This window comes from Haliotis rufescens, unplaced genomic scaffold, assembly GCF_023055435.1.
Source record: "Haliotis rufescens isolate VD_foot unplaced genomic scaffold, xgHalRufe1.0.p SCAF_3, whole genome shotgun sequence".
Classification (NCBI taxonomy): domain Eukaryota; kingdom Metazoa; phylum Mollusca; class Gastropoda; order Lepetellida; family Haliotidae; genus Haliotis; species Haliotis rufescens.
Genome location: NW_025964001.1, coordinates 66392946 through 66417564, shown reverse-complemented (window position 1 = coordinate 66417564; position 24619 = coordinate 66392946). Strand labels below are relative to the sequence as shown.

Genomic DNA, 24619 nt, shown 5'->3' with positions numbered 1-24619 from the left:
TCTTACACACAGATAGTTTGAGTTTGCTCCAAGAAAATAACATTCAGAAGCAGTGCCGTGATCATGGGCTTCACGAAAAGCAGTAAATGTTCCAGAAGTGTTTTTTCCACATTAAGCTGACACGCTGTGATATAACTAAAGTGCTGCGTGAAGACAACTCATTCACTACGCAAATACAAAAACACACACAAGAAGGGCCGTTGTTACTGCGAGTAAATGATATACTCAAGATGTTCTCTAAAAGTAATCTACATGTATGTAAATTCCGGAACTCCTGATGTGAAAATAGGCCATTGTTGTGGAGGTACCATTCACGCCTGGGGAGAAAATGATGACATTTTCCCAATAACCACGTGACAAATCAGCATAAATCTCACAGTTTTAAACGCATTACAATAGCCTTAATAATGTATATCCATCTAAAAGGTCGAATAAGGTCTTCATTTCGGATGGCACCAGGTTCTGCTAAACCGGTAGGTTAGAGGCCATAGTTGAGACTGGAACTAAACTCATCACCCGCATCAGCTACGCATCCAATATCACTTAAAATCCAGGGGGCGCGGGTGGCCCAGTCGTCTAAGGCGCCGCGATTCGCTGTGCAGAGTTGCGTCCCTTGGGCACGCCAGAAACCTATGATTGTGGGTTCGAATCCCGGTTCGCCCCGATTATGTTTCTTGGTTTGTCAGCACCATACCCGTGGTCCTGGGTTTCACCGAAGTGGTAAACGTCTGAGACCTGCATCACTTCGGACTTTCCTCCCACATTAAGCTGGCACGCTGTGATATAACTGGAATACTGTTAAAAGCGGCGTTAAACACAACTCACTCACTCACTCACTTCTTCTTCTTCTCCTCTTCATCTTACTACTTCTTTCCTTCTTTCTGCTTCTTTTTCTTTCTTTCTTTCTTCTTCATTTTTATTTATTCTTCTGGTAATCTCGGATTTTGTTTCTCCTGTAAACAAATTCTGTATTGTCAACCCATTCATGAAGATGCCAACGCCATTTTGTACGTCGGATACCAAGACCTGTCAAGTGTCATTCTGGATGCCGCAGTGCAGTGCGCTGAATGCCATATAATGTTTATCTGGTATGTGGATGCCAATATTTGAATGTTAAAATTTATGTTTCTTCTCTTTTTAGCTCTGAGCATATGAGCACGCATGATCATGCATTTTATGCCAAATCTCAGAGTAATTTACTGGTACCAGCTGTTGGCACCGACATAAGTCAGATTTCTAAAATGGGATGCCAAGACAAATTAAGTGGTATGCCAGATGCCTAGAGAGTGGGCTTGGCACCCGATTTGATAACTTCAGCGCCACGACAGCACATTTCATTAACAGCGCAGGGAAAGCGCATAACGCAAATCTCATCAACGTGAAATGTGCAACACATTATGAGTGGCGCTGACAGGCGCTCTGTCTGCACGAGCCACTTGTGTGACAGGATGTGGCTGAATATGGATACTTTGTCCTGAGTAACATATTATGTTTGTTTTTTGTTGTTTCACGCCGCATGCAGAAATATTCCAGCTATATGACGGCGAGCTGTAAATAATCGGGTCTGAACCAGACAATCCAGTGATTAACATCATGAGCATCGATCTACGCAATTGGGATACGATGACATGAATCAACCAAGTCAGCGAGTCTGACTACCCGATCCCGTTAATCGCCTCTTACGACAAGCATAGTCGCCTCTTACGGCAAGCAAGGGGTTGCTGAAGACCTATTCTAACCCGGATCTTCACGGGTCTATTTTTTGCGGATTAAACAGTCATGGCTGGGGAGAACTTTGGATGTGTATTCACAATAGTCCCAACACAAATCGTTTAAAAGGCGGCGTTATTAGGACGAAAAGGGTCCGAACAAACATCGTTTACTGTATATTTATTTTCTATTAGGTTACTATGGTAACCACAAGTCGCTATTACCCGTAAGTTGCGGGTATCTAAGGGTAACACAGTCGTGATCAACGTTTTGAGTTAGAGAGGAGTCAGTATGAGACCCTGGGTATAGAGGAGTCAGTATGAGACCCTGGGTAGAGAAGAGTCAGTATGAGACCCTGGGTACAGAGGAGTCAGTATGAGACCCTGGGTAGAGAGAAGTCAGTATGAGACCCTGGGTACAGAGGAGTCAGTATGAGACCCTGGGTAGAGAAGAGTCAGTATGAGACCCTGGGTAGAGAGAAGTCAGTATGAGACCCTGGGTACAGAGGAGTCAGTATGAGACCCTGGGTAGAGAGAAGTCAGTATGAGACCCTGGGTAGAGAGGAGTCAGTATGAGACCCTGGGTAGAGAGGAGTCAGTATGAGACCCTGGGTACAGAGGAGTCAGTATGAGACCCTGGGTAGAGAGGAGTCAGTATGAGACCCTGGGTAGAGAGAAGTCAGTATGAGACCCTGGGTAGAGAGGAGTCAGTATGAGACCCTGGGTGGAGAAGAGTCAGTATGAGACCCTGGGCAGAGAGGAGTCAGTATGAGACCCTGGGTGGAGAAGAGTCAGTATGAGACCCTGGGTACAGAGGAGTCAGTATGAGACCCTGGGCAGAGAGGAGTCAGTATGAGACCCTGGGTGGAGAGGAGTCAGTATGAGACCCTGGGTACAGAGGAGTCAGTATGAGACCCTGGGTAGAGAGAAGTCAGTATGAGACCCTGGGTACAGAGGAGTCAGTATGAGACCCTGGGTAGAGAGAAGTCAGTATGAGACCCTGGGTAGAGAGGAGTCAGTATGAGACCCTGGGTAGAGAGGAGTCAGTATGAGACCCTGGGTGGAGAAGAGTCAGTATGAGACCCTGGGTGGAGAGGAGTCAGTATGAGACCCTGGGTACAGAGGAGTCAGTATGAGACCCTGGGTAGAGAGAAGTCAGTATGAGACCCTGAGTACAGAGGAGTCAGTATGATATCCTGGGTACAGAGGAGTCAGTATGAGACCCTGGGTAGAGAGGAGTCAGTATGAGACCCTGGGTAGAGAGGAGTCAGTATGAGATCCTGGGTAGAGAGGAGTCAGTATGAGACCCTGGGTACAGAGGAGTCAGTATGAGACCCTGGGTACAGAGGAGTCAGTATGAGACCCTGGGTACAGAGGAGTCAGTATGAGATCCTGGGTACAGAGGAGTCAGTATGAGACCCTGGGTAGAGAGGAGTCAGTATGAGACCCTGGGTAGAGAGGAGTCAGTATGAGATCCTGGGTACAAAGGAGTCAGTATGAGACCCTGGGTATAGAGGAGTCAGTATGAGATCCTGGGTACAGAGGAGTCAGTATGAGACCCTGGGTAGAGAGGAGTCAGTATGAGACCCTTGGTAGAGAGGAGTCAGTATGAGATCCTGGGTACAGAGGAGTCAGTATGAGACCCTGGGTAGAGAGGAGTCAGTATGAGATCCTGGGTACAGAGGAGTCAGTATGAGACCCTGGGTAGAGAGGAGTCAGTATGAGACCCTGGGTAGAGAGGAGTCAGTATGAGATCCTGGGGACAGAGGAGTCAGTATGAGACCCTGGGTGGAGAAGAGTCAGTATGAGACCCTGGGTAGAGAGGAGTCAGTATGAGACCCTGGGTAGAGAGGAGTCACTATGAGACCCTGGGTAGAGAGGAGTCAGTATGAGACCCTGGGTAGAGAGGAGTCAGTATGAGACCCTGGGTAAAGAGGATTCAGTATGAGACCCTGGGTAGAGAGGAGTCAGTATGAGACCCTGGGTAGAGAGGAGTCAGTATGAGACCCTTGGTAGATAGGAGTCAGTATGAGACCCTGGGTACAGAGGAGTCAGTATGAGACCCTGGGTAGAGAAGAGTCAGTATGAGACCCTGGGTAGAGAGAAGTCAGTATGAGACCCTGGGTACAGAGGAGTCAGTATGAGACCCTGGATAGAGAGAAGTCAGTATGAGACCCTGGGTACAGAGGAGTCAGTATGAGACCCTGGGTAGAGAGAAGTCAGTATGAGACCCTGGGTACAGAGGAGTCAGTATGAGACCCTGGGTAGAGAGAAGTCAGTATGAGACCCTGGGTACAGAGGAGTCAGTATGAGACCCTGGGTAGAGAGAAGTCAGTATGAGACCCTGGGTAGAGAGGAGTCAGTATGAGACCCTGGGTAGAGAGAAGTCAGTATGAGACCCTGGGTAGAGAGGAGTCAGTATGAGACCCTGGGTATAGAGGAGTCAGTATGAGACCCTGGGTAGAGAGGAGTCAGTATGAGACCCTGGGTAGAGAGGAGTCAGTATGAGACCCTGGGTAGAGAGGAGTCAGTATGAGACCCTGGGTACAGAGGAGTCACTATGAGTCCCTGGGTAGAGAGGAGTCAGTATGAGACCCTGGGTAGAGAGGAGTCAGTATGAGACCCTGGGCAGAGAGAAGTCAGTATGAGACCCTGGGTAGAGAGGAGACACTATGAGACCCTGGGTAGAGAGGAGTCAGTATGAGACCCTGGGTAGAGAGAAGTCAGTATGAGACCCTGGGTAGAGAGGAGTCACTATGAGACCCTGGGTAGAGAGGAGTCAGTATGAGATCCTGGGTAGAGAGGAGTCAGTATGAGACCCTGGGTACAGAGGAGTCAGTATGAGACCCTGGGTACAGAGGAGTCAGTATGAGACCCTGGGTACAGAGGAGTCACTATAGGACCCTGGGTAGAGAGGAGTCAGTATGAGACCCTGGGTAGAGAGGAGTCAGTATGAGACCCTGGGTACAGAGGAGTCAGTATGAGTCCCTGGGTAGAGAGGAGTCAGTATGAGACCCTGGGTAGAGAGGAGTCAGTATGAGACCCTGGGGAGAGAGGAGTCAGTATGAGACCCTGGGTACAGAGGAGTCAGTATGAGACCCTGGGTACAGAGGAGTCAGTATGAGACCCTGGGTACAGAGGAGTCAGTATGAGACCCTGGGTAGAGAGGAGTCAGTATGAGACCCTGGGTACAGAGGAGTCAGTATGAGACCCTGGGTAGAGAGGAGTCAGTATGAGACCCTGGGTACAGAGGAGTCAGTATGAGACCCTGGGTAGAGAGGAGTCACTATGAGACCCTGGGTGGAGAAGAGTCAGTATGAGACCCTGGGTAGAGAGGAGTCAGTATGAGTCCCTGGGTAGAGAGGAGTCAGTATGAGACCCTGGGTGGAGAAGAGTCAGTATGAGACCCTGGGTACAGAGGAGTCAGTATGAGACCCTGGGTAGAGAGGAGTCAGTATGAGACCCTGGGTGGAGAAGAGTCAGTATGAGACCCTGGGTGGAGAGGAGTCAGTAAGAGACCCTGGGTAGAGAGGAGTCAGTATGAGACCCTGGGTAGAGAGGATTCAGTATGAGACCCTGGGTAGAGAGGAGTCAGTATGAGACCCTGGGGAGAGAGGAGTCACTATGAGACCCTGGGCAGAGAGGAGTCAGTATGAGACCCTGGGTGGAGAGGAGTCACTATGAGACCCTGGGTAGAGAGGAGTCAGTATGAGACCCTGGGTGGAGAGGAGTCACTATGAGACCCTGGGTAGAGAGGAGTCACTATGAGACCCTGGGTAGAGAGGAGTCAGTATGAGACCCTGGGTGGAGAGGATTCAGTATGAGACCCTGGGTAGAGAGGAGTCAGTATGAGACCCTGGGTAGAGAGGAGTCAGTATGATACCTCATGATATCAATCACTGGATTGTCTGGTTCAGACTTGATTATTTACAGACCACCGTCATATGGCTGGAATAATGCTGAGTGCGGCGTTAAACAACAAACCAACAACAACAACAACAACAACAATATTTCCACATTTCACAGTGTACAATCTGTGTACAAGGAAGTTTGTTTGTTCATGTTTGTGTAATCGTATAATCAATATTGTGCAATATTGTTCGATCCCCGGCCGCGTCATACCAAAAGACGTTTAAAGATGGTACTTGCTGTTACCCTGTCTTGCGCTCGGCATTAAAAGACTAAACCAAGGACTGGTCGGCTCGGAGTCAGTATACTGTGTCTGAGTGGGGTATTCATGTTAAACTGCGGCATGGTATCTCAGTGAGCTAGCACTATAAATCGGCATCAGTCCGGACTAGTACAAGCAGCCACACACACACACACACACACACACACACACGCACACACACGTGCTTGCACGTCGCTTTATGAGTGCAATAATCTTGGAAGCGACGTTATACCCCATTTCACCTCATCTCAAATACTGTGCATTCTGAATATCATATAAAATAAGAAACATTTGATTTAAATTAAAACTAGCGTAACTGATATAGTATATGTAATACGGTGCAACAATCTATTAAATACTTAGCAGCAAGTTTATGTAATATTGTGCAACAGGTATCGCTCAGCATGTGCCTCCACAATAAATGATATTGTGCTACCAGCATAGCAATAAATGCCAGTCATTAATTCAACACCAGTATGTCTCATGGTGTGTATCCGGTATACATGCTACCGTGCAAGCATGAAATTATTGTACCCAAATATGTGTAATACCGTGCACAGTGTAGTTTAATGCAATGCGACCATATATGTAATATTGTATCCACCTTCCTATATAATAATCTGTAAATAATATATTTAATATTGTACAAACGGCATATGCAATCTGTAAACCGTATTCATATTTGCATAGCTGGAATATCGTTGAGTGCTGCGTTAAACAACAATCAAACAAACAAATAGTTTCTGCTACAAGTATTTAGAATAATGTGCAACCGATAAATTTAATATCGTGATGCTCATGATGTCAATGACTGGATTGTCTGGTCCAGACTCGATTATTTACAGACCGCCGTCATAAAGCGGGAATATTGCTGAGTGCGGAGTTAAACAACAAACAAAACAAACACTCGGTACATGTTAAAGTGTGCAACAACAAACATTATTGTGCAACTATTGCACTGGATGCTGTGCAGCAGGTATGTTAGGTTGAACTCAACACGATGCACATCTGACTGTGTCTCCATCCTCTGGCACGCCCCCTGCAGCCTAGATGAAGCTGGTATACCTGATTCAGCGTTTGTATATATGTCATACGGTCCTCGGCTACACACTGGCCTTGACTTCATGATAATCGATTCGTTGTGCCTGCGTTGGCGGAAGACCTACATCACACATAGTATTGATATCAATCAGTCAGCAGATGTGAATGAAGTTCTATCTTTGGTCATTGTGTAGATGAATCTGATTGATTTCCCTGGAACCGTGGTCTTTAATTACTATCACGCGCTGTATGGGGTCCACCAGCGATTGACACGAGCTGTTACCTTGAAGCGATCGTAACTCCATTCAATTGACTTTAGTGTCGATCATTCTGATATCGGCTTTCGTAAATAACGTCAGTCTTTGTGGTGCGTATCTAAATTAAACTGATTTCGGTTGACACAAACTCAGATTGTTATTTACATACACTCTGTAAATGAAGAGTAATGTTTTTTGACAACTGAACCAAATCGAGTGGAGAGGCACTTAAACTGGATTCGGTTCATGTACACGCAGCACTGGCGCGACACTACAAGTCTATTTAAACTGACGCTGATACCCCATCAGCCATGGGCCCCGCTTCACAAAGTGATCTTAATGCTACGTAATAGTAAAACTTTGTTAGGTAAGGACGTAACATTAAGACCGCTTTGTAATACCAGACCCAGAAAGAGTCAACAGAGAGAGAGAGAGAGAGAGTTGGGTTTAACGCCGCTTTTAACAGTATTCCAGTTATATCGCGGCGTGTCAGCTTAATGTGGGAGGAAAGCCCAAAGTGATGCAGGTCTCAGACGTTTACCACTTCTGTGAAACCCACGAGCACGGGTATGGAGCTGACAAATCTAGAAACATAATCGGGGCGAACCGGGATTCGAACCCACAATCATAGGTTTCTGGCGTGCCCAAGGGACGCAACTCTGCACAGCGAATCGCGGCGCCTCAGACGACTGGGCCACCCGTGGAAAAAGTCAACAATGTCAGCTTAGGTAGGGGAGGTGGGGTAGTCTAGTGGTAAAGGCGTTCGCTCGGCACGCCAAAGACCTGGGTTCGAGTCCGCACATTGGTACAAAGTGGGAAGCCCATTTCTGGGGTTCCCAGCCGTGATATTGCTAGAATTTTGCTAAAAGCGGCGTAAAACCATACTTACTCTCTATAAGCAAGTGTGTAATATTAATGTCGACCGCTACCGACGGGTATAGGCTGTGATGTACACTACTGCCCAGAAGTTCGTTCCCCTCACACGCATTTAGAACGCGTGTAACACGCATGTGACACGCGTGCTCCGCGGGTTGCGACGGGCGTGTCCAACGAGGGACCCAAGCGTGTGTCAAGCGTGTGACGCGGGACCGGTTTTCAGTTGAATTTGACAAATAGATCAAATAAATGTGAGAAAAAACAAGCAAATGAGATGTGAATCTTGAGCTCATGAGCGACCAATGACCTGTGTTCACCAGACCACAAACACAAGGTCGGCTTGTTTTCAATTAGTGTTTGGCTGTACCTTGTGTGTGAGCCCTTTTTCCCCGAGCCGGGACACGGGTGCATCACACTTTGTACCCCGAGGAACAATTTGTTGAGGACGAATTAATCTTACCGGCATAATTGGCGCCAGTGTATTTGAAAATCTTCATCTTGACAGCTAGCAGACGACGTAAACACATCCAAAGTTATCGCCCTTGCTTTACGATGGGATATTCTCGGAAAACTTGCCTGGAGGCAATTAATGTGCGTTCAGTTTCGAGATAATATAATAATATAATTGCATTCTCATTGATATCACATTTCCCAGCGGGGCATTTGGTATTTTGGTATTTATTTATCATTTAATCCAACTGTCACTGTGTGTGTGAGGGAGAGAGAGAGAGAGAGAGAGAGAGAGAGAGAGGGAGGGAGAGAGAGAGAGAGAGAGGGGGGGGGGGGGGGGGGGTCTTTCCAGGGATGGTCAATGTCCAACGACATGGGGAGGGTCATCAAAAATCTGACAAGCATTGTAGGAGGTTAACATTCGCTGTACACTAGTGCTCGGGTATTTAATTCCATTTGATACCTCAAAAGTACGAGCCAATTCACATAAAAGGCTTCTGTGTAAATACATCAATCTATAGGTAACCTACACATCCCTGCATGTAACAATGACACATCAGAACTGTATATTTTCTATATCGGAGCAACAGCTTGTCAAACATGATCAAGTGTGTTTCAGAGCAATCTCAATTAAGTAAAACAAACACTAAACACTATGTCAGGGCAACAGCAGTATTATTCCACTTGCTGGTGTCGAAAGCCGTGATGTCAGCCAGATTGAAATTCTGACTATTTATTGTGTTGTATAGCGGTGTATGTTGTTGTTCAATACTGATTGAAAGTGCATTACAATGTTCATCTTGAGATTCGGAATTGCGTTGTCTTTGGTCAATTAGTGAGGAATGTAGTCATGTTTAATGTAGGCAGTTTTGAGGAAGTTACTATACTAGTATTTAGATGCTAGTGTGATGTATAAACTTCCGGAATACCGTGGACTGTGTTATAGAAACATGTAGAATGTTCTATGTGGTGTTTGCACTGTGTGGAAATTACCAGAAGCTAGTTAGACTGTATATATGGAGGGTCAAGACGTGCCGCTCTTATCTCACAAACATTTCACTGCACCAAGACCAGCTTTCGTGTGTGGATCACTCATCACCCCGGATTCCCTGCCTAGGCTCATCTCGGAAGCTTGGCAACCGTCGCCGCTGAGTGAATATATTATTATCACTGATTTTTGCTATCATTAGTGTATTTTTGTATTTGATACTGATCACTGCCATCAGATTATTTATTGCCATTGAATATTGTAATACCACTCCCATCACCCATGTCCCAGTGAGACCATCATCCATGTCCGAGTGAGACCATCACCGATGTCCCAGTGAGACCATCATCCATGTCCCACTGAGGCCATCACCCATGTCCTAGTGAGACCATCACCCATGTCCCAGTGACACCATCACCCATGTCCCAGTGAGACCATCACCCATGTCCCAGTGAGGCCATCACCCATGTCCCAGTATCACCATCACCAATGTCCCAGTGAGGCCATCACCCATGTCCCAGTGTGGTCATCACCCATGTCCCAGTGAGACCATCACCCATGTCCCAGTGACACCATCACCAATGTCCCAGTGAGACAATCAACCATGTTGTCCCAGTGAGACCATCATCCATGTCCCACTGAGGCCATCACCCATGTCCTAGTGAGACCATCACCCATGTCCCAGTGACACCATCACCCATGTCCCAGTGTGGTCATCACCCATGTCCCAGTGAGGCCATCACCCATGTCCCAGTGAGACCATCATCCATGTCCCACTGAGGCCATCACCCATGTCCCGGTGTGGTCATCACCCATGTCCCAGTGAGACCATCACCCATGTCCCACTGAGGCCATCCCCATTTCTGGTGTCCCCCGCCGTGATATTGCTGGAATATTGCTAAAAGCGGCGTAAAACCATACTCACTCACTCACTCACTCACTGAGGCCATCACCCATGTCCCAGTGTGGTCATCACCCATGTCCCAGTGAGGCCATCACCCATGTCCCAGTGTGGCCATCACCCATGTCCCAGTGAGACCATCACCCATGTCCCAGTGAGACCATCACCCATGTCCCAGTGTGACCATCACCCATGTCCCAGTGACACCATCACCCATGTCCCAGTGAGACCATCACCCATGTCCCAGTGAGACCATCACCCATGTCCAAGTGTGGCCATCACCCATGTCCCAGTGACACCATCACCCATGTCCCAGTGACACCATCACCCATGTCCCAGTGAGACCATCAACCATGTCCCAGTGAGGCCATCACCCATGTCCCAGTGAGGCCATCACCCATGTCCCAGTGACATCATCACCCATGTCCCAGTGAGACCATCACCCATGTCCCAGTGACACCATCACCCATGTCCCAGTAAGGCCATCACCCATGTCCCAGTGAGGCCATCACCCATGTCCAAGTGAGGCCATCACCCATGTCCCAATGTAGCCATCACCCATGTCCCAGTGAGACCATCACCAATGTCCCAGTGAGGCCATCACCCATGTCCCAGTGTGGCCATGACCCATGTCCCAGTGTGGCCATCACCCATATCCCAGTGAGACCATCACCTATGTCCCAATGTAGCCATCACCCATGTCCCAATGTAGCCATAACCCATGTCCCAGTGGACAAACAATCGAGTCTTGACCAGACAATCCAGTGATTGATATCATGAGCATCGATCTACGCAATTGGGATACGATGACATGTATCAACCAAGTCATCGAGTCTGACCACCCGATAGTCGTCTCTTACAAGTATAGTCGCCTTTTACGGTAAGCATGGGTTGCTGAAGACTTATTTTAACCCGGATCGTCACGGGTGTAAGTGATTAAGGGAGAGGCTGCTATGAAGACTGTAAGAACATAGTTATGGTGTGCGACCAACTGGAGGAGCAGAAGAGCGTTGTAAATGCATTGGCAGACTTTTCGAGCGGGGCGATCGAAACCCCCAGCACTGACAAGTAGAAACGTTGATGATAACCTGTGAACGGACGAGAACATCAGCTAGCATTGTCCATGCAAGTTGAACTAACAAAAACGGAATGCTTAAATGTTCTTTAATGATGATGAAAAAGAACATGCTACCCAGAGCATCCTAGTATAATGAACCCGTGACCACAATTACCTTTCTAATTTCCGAAATCCAATTGTCAACCATAAAGGGACAAGACAAGCCCCCGTGTCACGTGTCACGTGTTGAGGGCGGAGTGTCACTTGCTAGGGTTCGGTGTCACGTGCTGAGGGTACGTGACACGTGCTATGGTTGGGTTTCAGCGATGATGAACTGTCGGCTTCATCACTCATCACATACATGATATTGACAAGGCCATTCATTCTGGAAATGTATCTCAAACAATCATGAATAATTATTCGGCGTTTTGCGCTGGAATTCACGAACTGAGACACAAATATCATTCTGACGCCTGTTGATCGGACAATGGAAGGTTAATGGTTACATCGGGGTCTCTTTGTTGAATTTTGAAAAAAAATGGGTCGATTTTCATAATTCAAACGGAAGACCTTTTGAAAGAATATTTAGTCAAGTACCAGATCACCGTATGTAATGGAACCGTTAACCCGTGCATTAGTGAGTGAGTGAGTATGGTTTTACGCCGCTTTTAGCTATATTCGAGCAATATCACGGCGGGGGACACCAGAAACGGGCTTCACACATTGTACCCATGTCGGGAATCGAACCCGGGTCTTCGGCGTGACGAGCGAACGCTTTAACCACTAGGCTACCCGGCCGCCCCAACCCGTGCATTAGAAACAATGCCTGCATTATGAAAGTAAGTGACAGACAAAAGAAAGTGTACACCCATGTTTGATGGTGGTTAAAAATGAGACAAACAAGAAATGTTTATTCGATTGTGATGTATTTGATACGGGTATCAAAGTTGTGTTTAGGACTTTAAGTTCGCAGTGTTTCGGCGATTGTTTTCAGCCTGTTGTAACGTTTTGTAATCATTTTTATCAAATCCAATTTTCAAGTGTATACTTTCTTTTGCCGGGCAGTTAATATTGACATTGTAGAAGCTACTGATTCTAAGTTGTGTTTCTGTGATATTTCATTCATTTGTTCCGTGCGTAATGTTTCGGAGGGTTTGTTTTTATTCAATTAGTAGGACGAACGCTTTCGTGTCGTTGGTCACTGTATACAATCTTCATCTATTCAGGGGGGCATCTATTGAACGGCTATACCCCAGGTGTACACAGGTAACACCCATGAGTGAGTCAGCAGCTGATCCCACATTGTAACCATCGGATCCCCAATTGACGGCAACGACGTTAAAAAATGGTACTTGTTGTTGCGCTGCCACGAATGCGGAATAAGGGGATACAACGAGGACTATCGACACGGAGTCCGTATGCTAGCTGTGTACTAGTGGCATACTCACGTGCCGGCTCGTCGCTATTAATGAAATAATCCAAAACAGGACGTCCAACCCCATTTCCCCTCTCCTCACCTCATTTGTCGGCGTGTCCCCCGCCGTGATATTGCTGGAATATTGCTAAAAACGGCGTAAAGCCAAACTCACTCACTCACTCACTCACTCACTCATTTGTCGGCGCACTACATGCATAGTATCCGAGGACGCCTTCTGCACGGGAAACACACATTGAATCTTAGTGCAAGATTCTACCGATATATTTCCGAAGCGACAAATCGGCAGAGAGTTTTAGTATGGACACGCCATCCGTAAGTCATTCCTGCAAGTCTTGGAATGGAGGACGCTCGCTTCTGTATATCTCATGACCTGTAGTTAATGAGGTTAGCTCTCACGTCGTTTTTGAAATATTGCAGCCATGTAGAGAGGCGACCCATGACCTATCGACGCCAAGCCTCCCCAGAAAATTAAATGGCCTTTTAATATTCTGCACGAGGCCTGCGATTAAAATTTGAGACAGATTATCTAGTAAGTGCTTCACGACACACAATCACTTTTCCAAAAAATGGGATTTAACAATATTTGTCTAAGTACGATGTGGTTTTTTTGTGACACGTGAGGACAGATTATAGTTTTACGTATGTAAGTGTTGACTTGATCTGGTTGTCTGATTTCGCTATTTCAAAATGTGTTTTATTGGAGTCATTTGACCTTACATATCAACGTACATACATTAGTTAATTCACATTACCAAAAGGACCCGTGAAGATCCGGGTTAGAATAGGTCTTCAGCAAATCATGCTTACCGTAAAAGGCGACTATGCTTGTCGTAAGAGGCGACTAACGGGATCGGGTGGTCAGTCTTGCTGACTTAGTTGATGCATGTCATCGTACCCCAACTGCGTGGGTCGATACTCATGATGTTAGTCACTGGATTGTCTGGTCAGACTCGATTATTTACAGACCACCGTCATATAGCTGGAACATTGCTGAATGCGGCGTTAAACAAACAAAACATTACCGTAAGCTGATAGCAAACATAAATCTGTAAACAAATGCTGATACATCAAGTCTGCTGAGTGGGAGACAAAAATCAGTGGGAGTAATGCAAATTTAAAACAAAAATCAAATCCTCGACCTATCCATGCTGACAATGAAACATGATCACCAAGAGCTTTAAAATTTGCCATCATCTTCCAAATGGCATCATGTAAATTGACTATCAAGTCAAGAGAGACGTTAAAAACAATAACCTGTATTAAAAGTATAATTTCTTTCCAGAATATAATTCCAAGCATGCGCAGAAAACGTCCACGAAGCCGAACGAATGTCAGGAAATAGAGACAAACTACAGTATTGCGTGTTCTGCGTCTGTCTGACTTGGGTAATACTCTGTATTAAAGTTTCGTTATCGCCTAGGAACGTGCCGATGTTTACAAATTAAGTCTGACTGAAGTCAATTTAACTAAACATCAGACACAACAGCAACGTGATTCAAACTCACAGGTTAAAACCCCATGAGAAATCAACCCTGTTTAATGTGATGTTTAACATTTTACACACATTATTTACAACTCGTGTTTGGCTTGTGATCGGAAACATCGCATCGTCTATATCCCCCGAGAGCTAAGTTATGACTTGGAAATTAACTAAGCAAGTTAATATCAAAGGTCAACTGATGTTTTATTCACGAAGGAATCGATCTCTAACAAGACGGTCTCTATAAACAAGGTCCATATTGTTTTTCTCAAAGCTATTGGTTATCATTTTACCGTTGCCTGGATTGTTTCACATATTTACAGGATTATTACGACCGAAAGATCTGATTTAATTTTATTAGGTTGTCGCGAACAAGCTGCCATCAAGCGTTCGGTGTAGCGGAAAACAGTAGGGACTTCTCTCATGGCGAGACACGGCGATGGACGCGATCAGAGCGAGATTCGAATCATTAGATTACATATTGATAATACATTTATAGGTATGTAAATAACGCCAATTCCGTTATAAATATCAAATGCACTAGTTAAGAATGTATGAGATTCTATATGGGGAAAATGGACGTAAACACATTTTAGCGAGGGTGCAGATTGTCACAAATTAGAATCTCTGTGAGATTTCTAGACTGGGCTCGATCTTGCTTGTTGTGGTTGACATCAGGGCAAAGAGTCACCATGTCGTCACTAGAGACAGCATCTTCATTTGTCACCTGGTATGTGTGATGAGGAAATCTGTCACACAAAAATGTAACTTGTATTTCAGACGTAATCAGTAATCAGCAAAATAAATAACCATCAAATACCGTATCAGTCGTCAGAAACATACCAGCTATACCACGTCAGTAGTCAGCAATATACCAGCTATACCACGTCAGTAGTCAGCAATATATCAGCTATACCACGTCAGTAGTCAGCAATATAACAGCTATACCACATCATTAGTTAGCAATATACCAGCTATACCACATCAGTAGTCAGCATTATGACAGCTATACCACGTCAGTAGTCAGCAATATATCAGCTATACCACGTCAGTAGTCAGCAATATGACAGTTATACCACATCAGTAGTTAGCAATATACCAGCTATACCACATCAGTAGTCAGCATTATGACAGCTATACCACATCAGAAGTCAGCAATATGACAGCTATACCACATCAGTGGTCAGCAATATACCAGCTATATAACATCAGTAGTCAGAAATATACCAGCTATACCACATCAGTAGTCAGCAAATATACAGCTATACCACATCAGTAGTCAGCAATATACCAATTATACCACGTCAGTAGTCAGTATTATATCAGCTATACCACACCAGTAGTCAGCAATATACCAGCTATACCATATCAGTAGTCAGCAATATACCAGCTATAATACATCAGTATTCAGCAATATGACAGCTATACCACATCAGTAGTCAGCATTATGACAGCTATACCACATCAGTAGTCAGCAATATGACAGCTATACCACATCAGTAGTCAGCAATATACCAGCTATATAACATCAGTAGTCAGAAATATACCAGCTATACCACATCAGTAGTCAGCAAATAGACAGCTATACCACATCAGTAGTCAGCAATATACCAATTATACCACGTCAGTAGTCAGTATTATATCAGCTATACCACACCAGTAGTCAGCGAAAACCAGCTATACCATATCAGTAGTCAGCAATATACCAGCTATAATACATCAGTATTCAGCAATATGACAGCTATACCACATCAGTAGTTAGCAATATACCATCTATACCACATCAGTAGTCAGCATTATGACAGCTATACCACATCAGTAGTCAGCAATATACCAGCTATACCACATCAGTAGTCAGCATTATGACAGCTATACCACATCAGTAGTCAGCATTATACCAGCTATACCACATCAGTAGTCAGCATTATATCAGCTATACCACATCAGTAGTCAGCAATATACCAGTTATGTACCACGTCAGTAGTCAGCAATATACCAGCTATACCACATCAGTAGTCAGCAATATACCAGATATTCCACATCAGCAAATGCCCCTGTGTACTTTCTTCCCGAGGCAAGGGGGTTAACTGAATATAAATGTCCAGTTTCCACTCTGGCCGAACTAGGCTGGCATTATGGAGATACAGTTTGGCTGGACTTACGAGTCTATGCATAGTCCAATCAAACTCGTGCAACGAAATCGAAATCCGGTTCGTAAACTGTGATCCAGATTTTGGTCGATTGCAGGATTTGAAAAGCATGTGCACCGCCAACTCGTTGTCAACAGATATTTTCCAAATCTTTTTTTATGTTTTTAATCAAGGTGCTCGCGGGATTACTCGTATATGCACTTCGCGATGTAAGACCCGTTTTATCACAATATCGATCTTGATTATCGATCAGATCGTCTTGACTAGACGCCGCCATTTTGTTTGAATAAAATGCATGTGGTACGAGAGGTGGAATCTGATTGGTCCATAGGCGACGCTTAGAAGGGACGTAGCTCGTAATAACCAATGGTGGCGCTACGATCGAGCCCAGGAATTCCAGCCTTGTTCGGCAAGGGTGGAAAGTGGACTTTTTAAGTCAGTTAACTCCCTTGCCTCGGGAAGATTATGTGTACGCTTTAACCACAAGGCTACCACACAGCCCGGTGCTCACATAAATAAATTCAAACGCCACATATATTTTTCCACACACGGACACCCGTATCAATTTGGGAGGGTACAGGTTGCTCAGCCGTCTAAGGCACCGAATTTCACTGTGCAGAGTTACCTCCCTTACTCATTACAGGGTGCTATGACCATGGGTTCGAATCCCAGAATCGATCTAATTATGTTCCTGAGTTTGTCAGCACCATATCCGTGCTCATGGATTTCCCCAAAGTGGTTATCGTCATAGGTGTGCATCACCTCGGGGTTTTTTCTCATATCAAGCTGCCATGCCGTCATATAACTCAAATACACTCCAATGCCCCATAAAACCAAATTCACTCAATCGCTGACTATTGATCCTGGACGATAGTCCGCGAACTCCCGACTTCTTCTACAAGCTAAACTCACAGGCTTTTTTCTCATATCAAGCTGCCATGCCGTCATATAACTGAAATACGCTTTAATGCCCCGAAAAAACGAATTCAATCAATCTCTGACCATTGATCCTGGACGATGGTCAGTGAACTCCCGACTTCATCTTCAAGCTAAACTCACAGGTCAACCTAGACTAATATCTAGTCTCTGAAATGAACATATTTTACAGATTTTTTTTTTTTTAATTGCCTTAATAAAATATAATAAACAGAAGAACTTTGCCCACTATGATAGACTTGCATGGTTGTATTGGATGTTTCAGGGTCTGTCTGACAGACTAAGGACAGCCGTGTATGTGTGACTTGGAAGCATGATCTGGAATGCGACGGGATGGATAGTGGCGAAACGCGGTTAATGACAAGTGCTGTGGAATGGGAAAGAATCATTGTAGGTCCCGTAATAACATAGGTCGCTTGAATTTATGCATTCAGTCACGCTAGGGCCAACCCCCCTTGATGTGATTGCTCGGGGGATGGAGGAGCTAGGGGACCCTGAGTTACATGGTGCCACTAGCGGGATGAACGGGACTTTACGAGCTGAATGAGCGTGTACACCACGAGGCCGAATTTCTTTTTGCGTGTTCACATTACAGAGTCGTATTTTCGATGAAACATGCCTTAAGACCGCCTTTGAACAAAGGGAAACAGTTGTTCGTGGTTTGTCTTGGGGCATCTCGCCCAAACACACCCATCGCTTAACTTGGGACAGCTCGCCCAAACACACCCTTTGCTGTACCACTTGCACATGTTCTTGTAAATCTCGTGCATTTCATGTTCTGTATCTGACAGTCCGCGTTGAACAGTTTGACGTCATCAGCTGACGTGTTGTCGTTGTGTTACGAAGACGTCCATAGGACTCGGTCAGAAGATTGCGTTAATAACTTCGAATATAGGGAAGTAAATACCATTTTATGACAGAAGGTGTTTAATGTTCACACTTTCTGTGAAAGTAAATGCGTAATTTGTGGGGACTATGCATTAGTGTAAAGAGGTTTTTGTGTTTCTGGGGTTTTTTGTCATTAAATTTCAGACATTATTGTTTGGACTTGTTCATTTTGGGGGGAATAAGAACTGCCTCATTCCCAGCGAGAGTGTTCGGTCGGTATGGTAACTCAAAATGTGAAAGACCCGTGAAGATCCGGGGTAGACTAAGTTTTCAGCAACCCATGCTTGCGGGAAAAGGCGACTATGCCAGTCGTAAAAGGCGACTAACGGGATCGGGTGGTCAGGCTCGCCGCTTGGTTGATGCATGTCAGCGTATCCCAATTGTGTGGATCTATGCTCATGGTGTCAATCACTGGATTGTCTAGTCTTGACTCGATTATTTACAGACCGCGGTCATATAGCTGGAATATCTGAGTGCGGCGTAAAACAACCAACCATCAAAATGTGAACGTCAATTATGACGTTTCAAGCACGGGTGGCCCAGGCGTCTAAGGCGCCGCGATTCGCTGTGCAGAGTTGCGTCCCTTGGGCATGCCAGAAACCTTTGATTGTGGGTTCGAATCCCGGTTCGCCCCGATTATGTTTCTAGGTTTGTCAGCACCATACCCGTGCATGTGGGTTTCACCGAAGTGGTAAACGTCTGAGGCCTGCATCACTTCGGGCTTTCCTCCCACATTAAGCTGACACGCCGTGATATAACTGGAATACTGTTAAAAGCAGCGTTAAACTCAACGCACTCACTCATTTATGTACCTGTTTGTCAGTGTGTGGGAAATTGTGTGCCTATGTGTACCTGTGTTGCTGTCTGTGTTTGTGTTTAAATGTGTGTCTTCGTGTGCCTGTATGACCATGTTATGTGTCTCTCTCTCTGTAAATATATTTTTTCTCAAGATAGTTGCAGACCCGTGAAGATCCGGGGTAGAATAAGTTTCCAGCAATCCATACTTGCCGTAAAAGGCGACTATGCTTGTCGTAAAAGGCGACTAACGGGATCGGGTGGTCAGGCTCCCTGACTTGGTTGATGCATGTCATCGATCCCAGTTGCGGGGATGGATGCTTATGGTGTCAATCACTGGATTGTGTGGTCCAGACTCGATTATTTACAGACCGCCGTCATATAGCTGGAATATTGCTGAGTGCGGCGTAAAACAACAAACAAACAAAATAGTTGCCACAGTTTTTACAATTAACCCTTACAGACTCACATGGCTTGGTGGGATAATAGCATCACTTGGAATAATAAGTACTAAAATAACAGTTAATCAATCAACTTGTTCTGAGAATAAGTCTTTTTTTCTAATAAAATCTAAATTATCCTTATGTTTGCTTTGTCGCATTATGTGTATTATATCCTTGTTCTTTTACAAAATTATCAAAAGTACAGTTAAATTTTATTACTCTTAAGCGATATATACTGAACAACAACAGTTCCTGTGACATTGAATAAGATTTAATACAAAGTTATGTTTTTTACCAAATCTGAAACAATTTCGGTTTGCAACAGATAAAAGACTACTGTAAGTGTTCAAATGGTTTAATTTGCCATACTGACTTCAGAAAATGCGTACTTTCATTAAAAAACAAACATGAACGTGCCAAAATGTCAATTCAGAAATCAATAGCGTGTGTGTCCATCTCTGTTTGCGATGCAAGCAACACATCTTCGTCTTATGGAATGGACCAGGCGTCGCACAAAGTCCAGTGGGATATCTGTCCATATCTGCTGGAGCATGTTTCGAAGTTCCTGGAGTGTCCGTGGAACACGTGGTTGACGTCGAAGGCGCCGATCCATCTCATCCCACATGTGCTCGATTGGTGAGAGATCAGGGGAGCGAGCCGACCAGGGGATGACATTCACGTTGGTTTGTTGAAGAGAATCCTGAACAAGTCGGGCAATAAGGGGCCGGATGTTATCATGTTGAAAGGTAATGCCTGGGCCATGACGACGCAAAACGGTAGAACAACAGGGCCGATGATCTCGTCGCGGTACCGCTGTCCATTGAGATTTCCCTCTACCACTATCAAACGGGTCCTCTGTCTTGCTGTAATCCCAACCCATACCATGACGCTGCCGCCCCCGAACTGATCTTCTTCCATGACACAATGATTGACGTTACGTTCACCTCGACGTCGGTACACTCGAATCCGTCCATCGCTGTGGCTGAGGCGAAAACGAGACTCGTCAGTGAATAGAACTTGTCCCCACTGCATGGCCGTCCAGCGTAGACGCTGTCTGCACCACTGTAGACGTGCTTGACGGTGGTTTCCTGTCAAAATGGAACGTCTGGCGGGTCTTCTGGTGACAATCCCTGCACATCTGAGGCGACGACGTACGGTTTGTGAAGATATTCGTCGAAGGTCGGGGATGCTTCTTGCAGTCACTGTTGTTGGCTGGAATCGATTTCGTAGGTGTGTTGTTCGAATCCAGTTGTCTTGTCGATTTTTGGTTACGCATGGCCTGCCACTCCGAGGATAGTCTCTGACTGCATTCGTCTGTTGCCAACGTTGCTATAAACACCAAATGGTGTTTCTGTGGACGTTTAATTGTCTTGCAACATCACGTTGACTCGATCCTGCTTCAGTCATACCAATGGCTCGCAGACACTCATTTTCGGACAGGCGTGGCATTTCGTAATGTTGAATAATTGAATAATTTTGTTGTTTTTCTGAGTGGTTGTTGTCAGCACGATGCTAAACAATGCATATGGAATCCCGTTAACGCACACGTTTTACACCTATTCTGGGGCTTGCATAAGTCAACATTTGCATGGAATGCATGCTTTTCTGTAGCAGTTGCGTTTTTGTGCCTTGATTCCATTCTACAATATTGAAAACCAAACTTTACTTGTTTGAAGATTACACTAAAATATTGGTGTCACAGGATTTTTGTTGTTGAGTATACAAACATTTTTTTCAAATAATAATATATAATTAAAGGAATGAGAAGTTTTCAGTACGAACCCTGTAAAGACAATCAATAATCCTGTATTGCCAAATCTTAATAAACTGCTTTTGAAATGTCAAGAAAAACCATTCCAAAATCTATTGACGTTATGACAGTAAAATAAATAGTGTTGGAGTATCCAATTGACCACATCCTCCACAGACATAAGTCTTTAATATTGACCGCCTCCGTGGTCTAGTGGTAGAGCGTCCGCCCGGAGAGCGGAATTTCTGGGGTTCGATCCCCGGCCGCGTCATACCAAAAGACGTTAAACGATGGTACTTGTTGTTACCCTGTCTGGGGCTCGGCATTAATGGGCTAAAACAAGGACTGGTCGGCTCGGAGTCAGTATACTGTGTCTGAGTGGGGTATTCATGTTAAACTGCGGCAAGGTATCTCAGTGGGCTAGCACTATAAATCGGCATAAGTCCGGACTAGTACAAGCAGCCACACACACACGTGCATGCACGTGACTATATGAGTGCAATAATCTTGGAGGCGACGTTAAACCCAAATGCACCTTTAATATTTATCTCGGTGTGTAAATATTTATGTATGTGTGCCAGCTTCCAATATTTTCTTCTCATCAACATAATTCATCAATTCAATGTGTCCGATTCTGCAAAAAATACATTGTTAATAGCTGGAGAAGTGAACAATTGATATTTCCCTGCCAAACCGCTTTGATCTGTACAGCCATATTGACACCATCACGGAAAATAACAGTCCTCCTGAGAATACCAATTTCATTAACGTCACTGCATGGGGCCGTGCTCATTGACAATAAAACCACACCCAGCTTGATGAGGGCGATGGTCACACTGGCATGGAGGGGGGACACTGGACCGGGGAACGTTGGACAGGGGAGACTGGACCGGGTAGAGGGAGACTGGATAGGGGGGACTGGCCCGGGTAGGGGGACTGGCCCGGGTAGGGGGGCTGGACCGGGTAGGGGGACTGGACCGGGGAACGTTGGACAGGGACTACTGGCCCGGGTAGGGGGGCTGGACCGGGTAGGGGGACTGGACCGGGTAGGGGGACTTGACCGGGTAGGGGGACTGGACCGGGTAGGGGGACTGGACCGGGGAACGTTGGACAGGGACGACTGGCCCGGGTAGGGGGGCTGGACCGGGTAGGGGGACTGGACAGGGGAGGGGGACTGGACCGGGGAGGGGGACTGGACCGGGTAGGGGGACTGGACAGGGGAGGGGGACTGGACCGGGGAGGGGGACTGGACCGGGTAGGGGGACTGGACCGGGTAGGGAGGCTGGACCGGGTAGGGGGACTGGACCGGGTAGGGGGACTGGACAGGGTAGGGGGACTGGACCGGGGAGGGGGACTGGACCGGGTAGGGGGACTGGACAGGGTAGGGGGACTGGACCGGGTAGGGGGACTGGACCGGGTAGGGGGACTGGACAGAGGAGGGGGACTGGACCGGGTAGGGGGGCTCGACCGAGGAGGGGGACTGGACCGGGGAGGGGGACTGGACCGGGGAAGGGGACTGGACAGGGTAGGCGGACAGGACAGGGAAGTGTCTTCCCTAAAGTGTCTTTGGCCCTCGAGTACAAAACAACCATCATTTGCAGAGACGGTCATCACAACGGAGCGGTAGGCTAGTCTTATGGTTGAAGCGTTCGCTCGTCACGCTGGAGACCGGGTTCGATTCCCCACGTAAGCAACGCAAGTCGTTGTAGTACAAAGTGCACCGATAGACCGAGGCGTGTTCTCGAGGGAAAAAATGACGTCTCTGCAAATGGTGGTTGTTTTGTGTTTGAGTTTTATTTCGGGACCTGAATGAGCGTATTAAAACGGAAGCGTTTTAAAAGTCATAAGTTATTACCCCTGGCTAATTAGTTGTAAATTGTTTATTCATGATCAGGGCAACAGTGGTAATACGTGACGGCGTCAACATGAATAACGGACGATGGGTGCTTATTGTAAGCATGCATGGGGAAGTAGACACTTTTCAGTCTACTTGAGAGCGAATACTTACAGCAGCGGTGATATATATATGTATATTCATATTGAACGTCTGAATGACCAACACAGTTTCGAATGGGGCCCAAGCAGTTATCAAACCATATGTATATCCAGTGAAGTATGCATGAGTGCGTGGTCGGCTGATGAGAAATGTCTGAGTCACAGCAAAATCAGGACCTCTACCAATACACACTGTAATGAAAATATCGCTGAATCAGCTCGATGTTTGGCAGTCATTCTGCCAGACACCGGCTCCAAAGCTGGACTTTTTTGCAATTAGTATAGAAACCAGAATGGCAGCCTCCGACACCGGAACACAGTCGTTGATTGAAAAGTCTGTTTCCCACTGAAAACATGTATCAGAAACCGGAGGAGGTAGCAGTTTCCGTCCAGAATAAACTGATATCAGCCCTGTCTCAGCAATACTCGGCAAGTATCAATCCTTCACCCTTCCAATCACACTCTTCCTTCACCCTTCAAATCCCGCCCTTCCTTTACACCTCAAATCACACCCTTCCTTTACACCTCAAATCACACCCTTCCTTCACACCTCCAATCACACCCTTCCTACATCCCTCCAATCACACCCTTCCTACATCCCTCCAATCACACCCTTCCTACACCTCCTCCAATCACACCCCTCCTACATCCCTCCAATCACACCCATCCTACATCCCTCCAATCACACCCTTCCTACATCTCCTCCAATCACACCTTTCCTACATCCCTCCAATCACACCCTTCCTACATCCCTCCAATCACACCCTTCCTACATCCCTCCAATCACACCCATCCTACACCTCCTCCAATCACACCCTTCCTACATCCCTCCAATCACACCCTTCCTACACCTCCTCCAATCACACCCTTCCTACATCCCTCCAATCACACCCATCCTACATCCCTCCAATCACACCCTTCCTACACCTCCTCCAATCACACCCTTCCTACATCCCTCCAATCACACCCTTCCTTCATCCCTCCAAACACACCCTTCCTACATCCCTCCAATCACACCCTTCCTACATCCCTCCAATCACACCCTTCCTACATCTCCTCCAATCACACCCTTCCTACATCCCTCCAATCACACCCATCCTACACCTCCTCCAATCACACCCTTCCTACATCTCCTCCAATCACACCCTTCCTACATCTCCTCCAATCACACCCTTCCTACATCCCTCCAATCACACCCTTCCTACATCTCCTCCAATCACACCCTTCCTACATCTCCTCCAATCACACCCTTCCTACATCCCTCCAATCACACCCTTCCTACATCCCTCCAATC

The 24619-nt window shown here is 46.1% G+C and overlaps 1 protein-coding gene across 1 annotated transcript; it reads right to left on the bottom strand.

Moving 5' to 3' along the window:
• Window positions 1–21944: 21944 nt before the first annotated feature.
• LOC124151524 (vegetative cell wall protein gp1-like) lies at window positions 21945–23562 on the bottom strand. The gene is made up of 3 exons (XM_048403481.1): window positions 23509–23562; window positions 22141–22846; window positions 21945–21964 (listed from the first exon to the last, which is right to left on the bottom strand). The coding sequence occupies exons 1-3, from the start codon at window positions 23560–23562 to the stop codon at window positions 21945–21947; spliced, it is 780 nt and encodes a 259-aa protein (XP_048259438.1).
• Between the last annotated feature and the right edge of the window lie 1057 nt (window positions 23563–24619).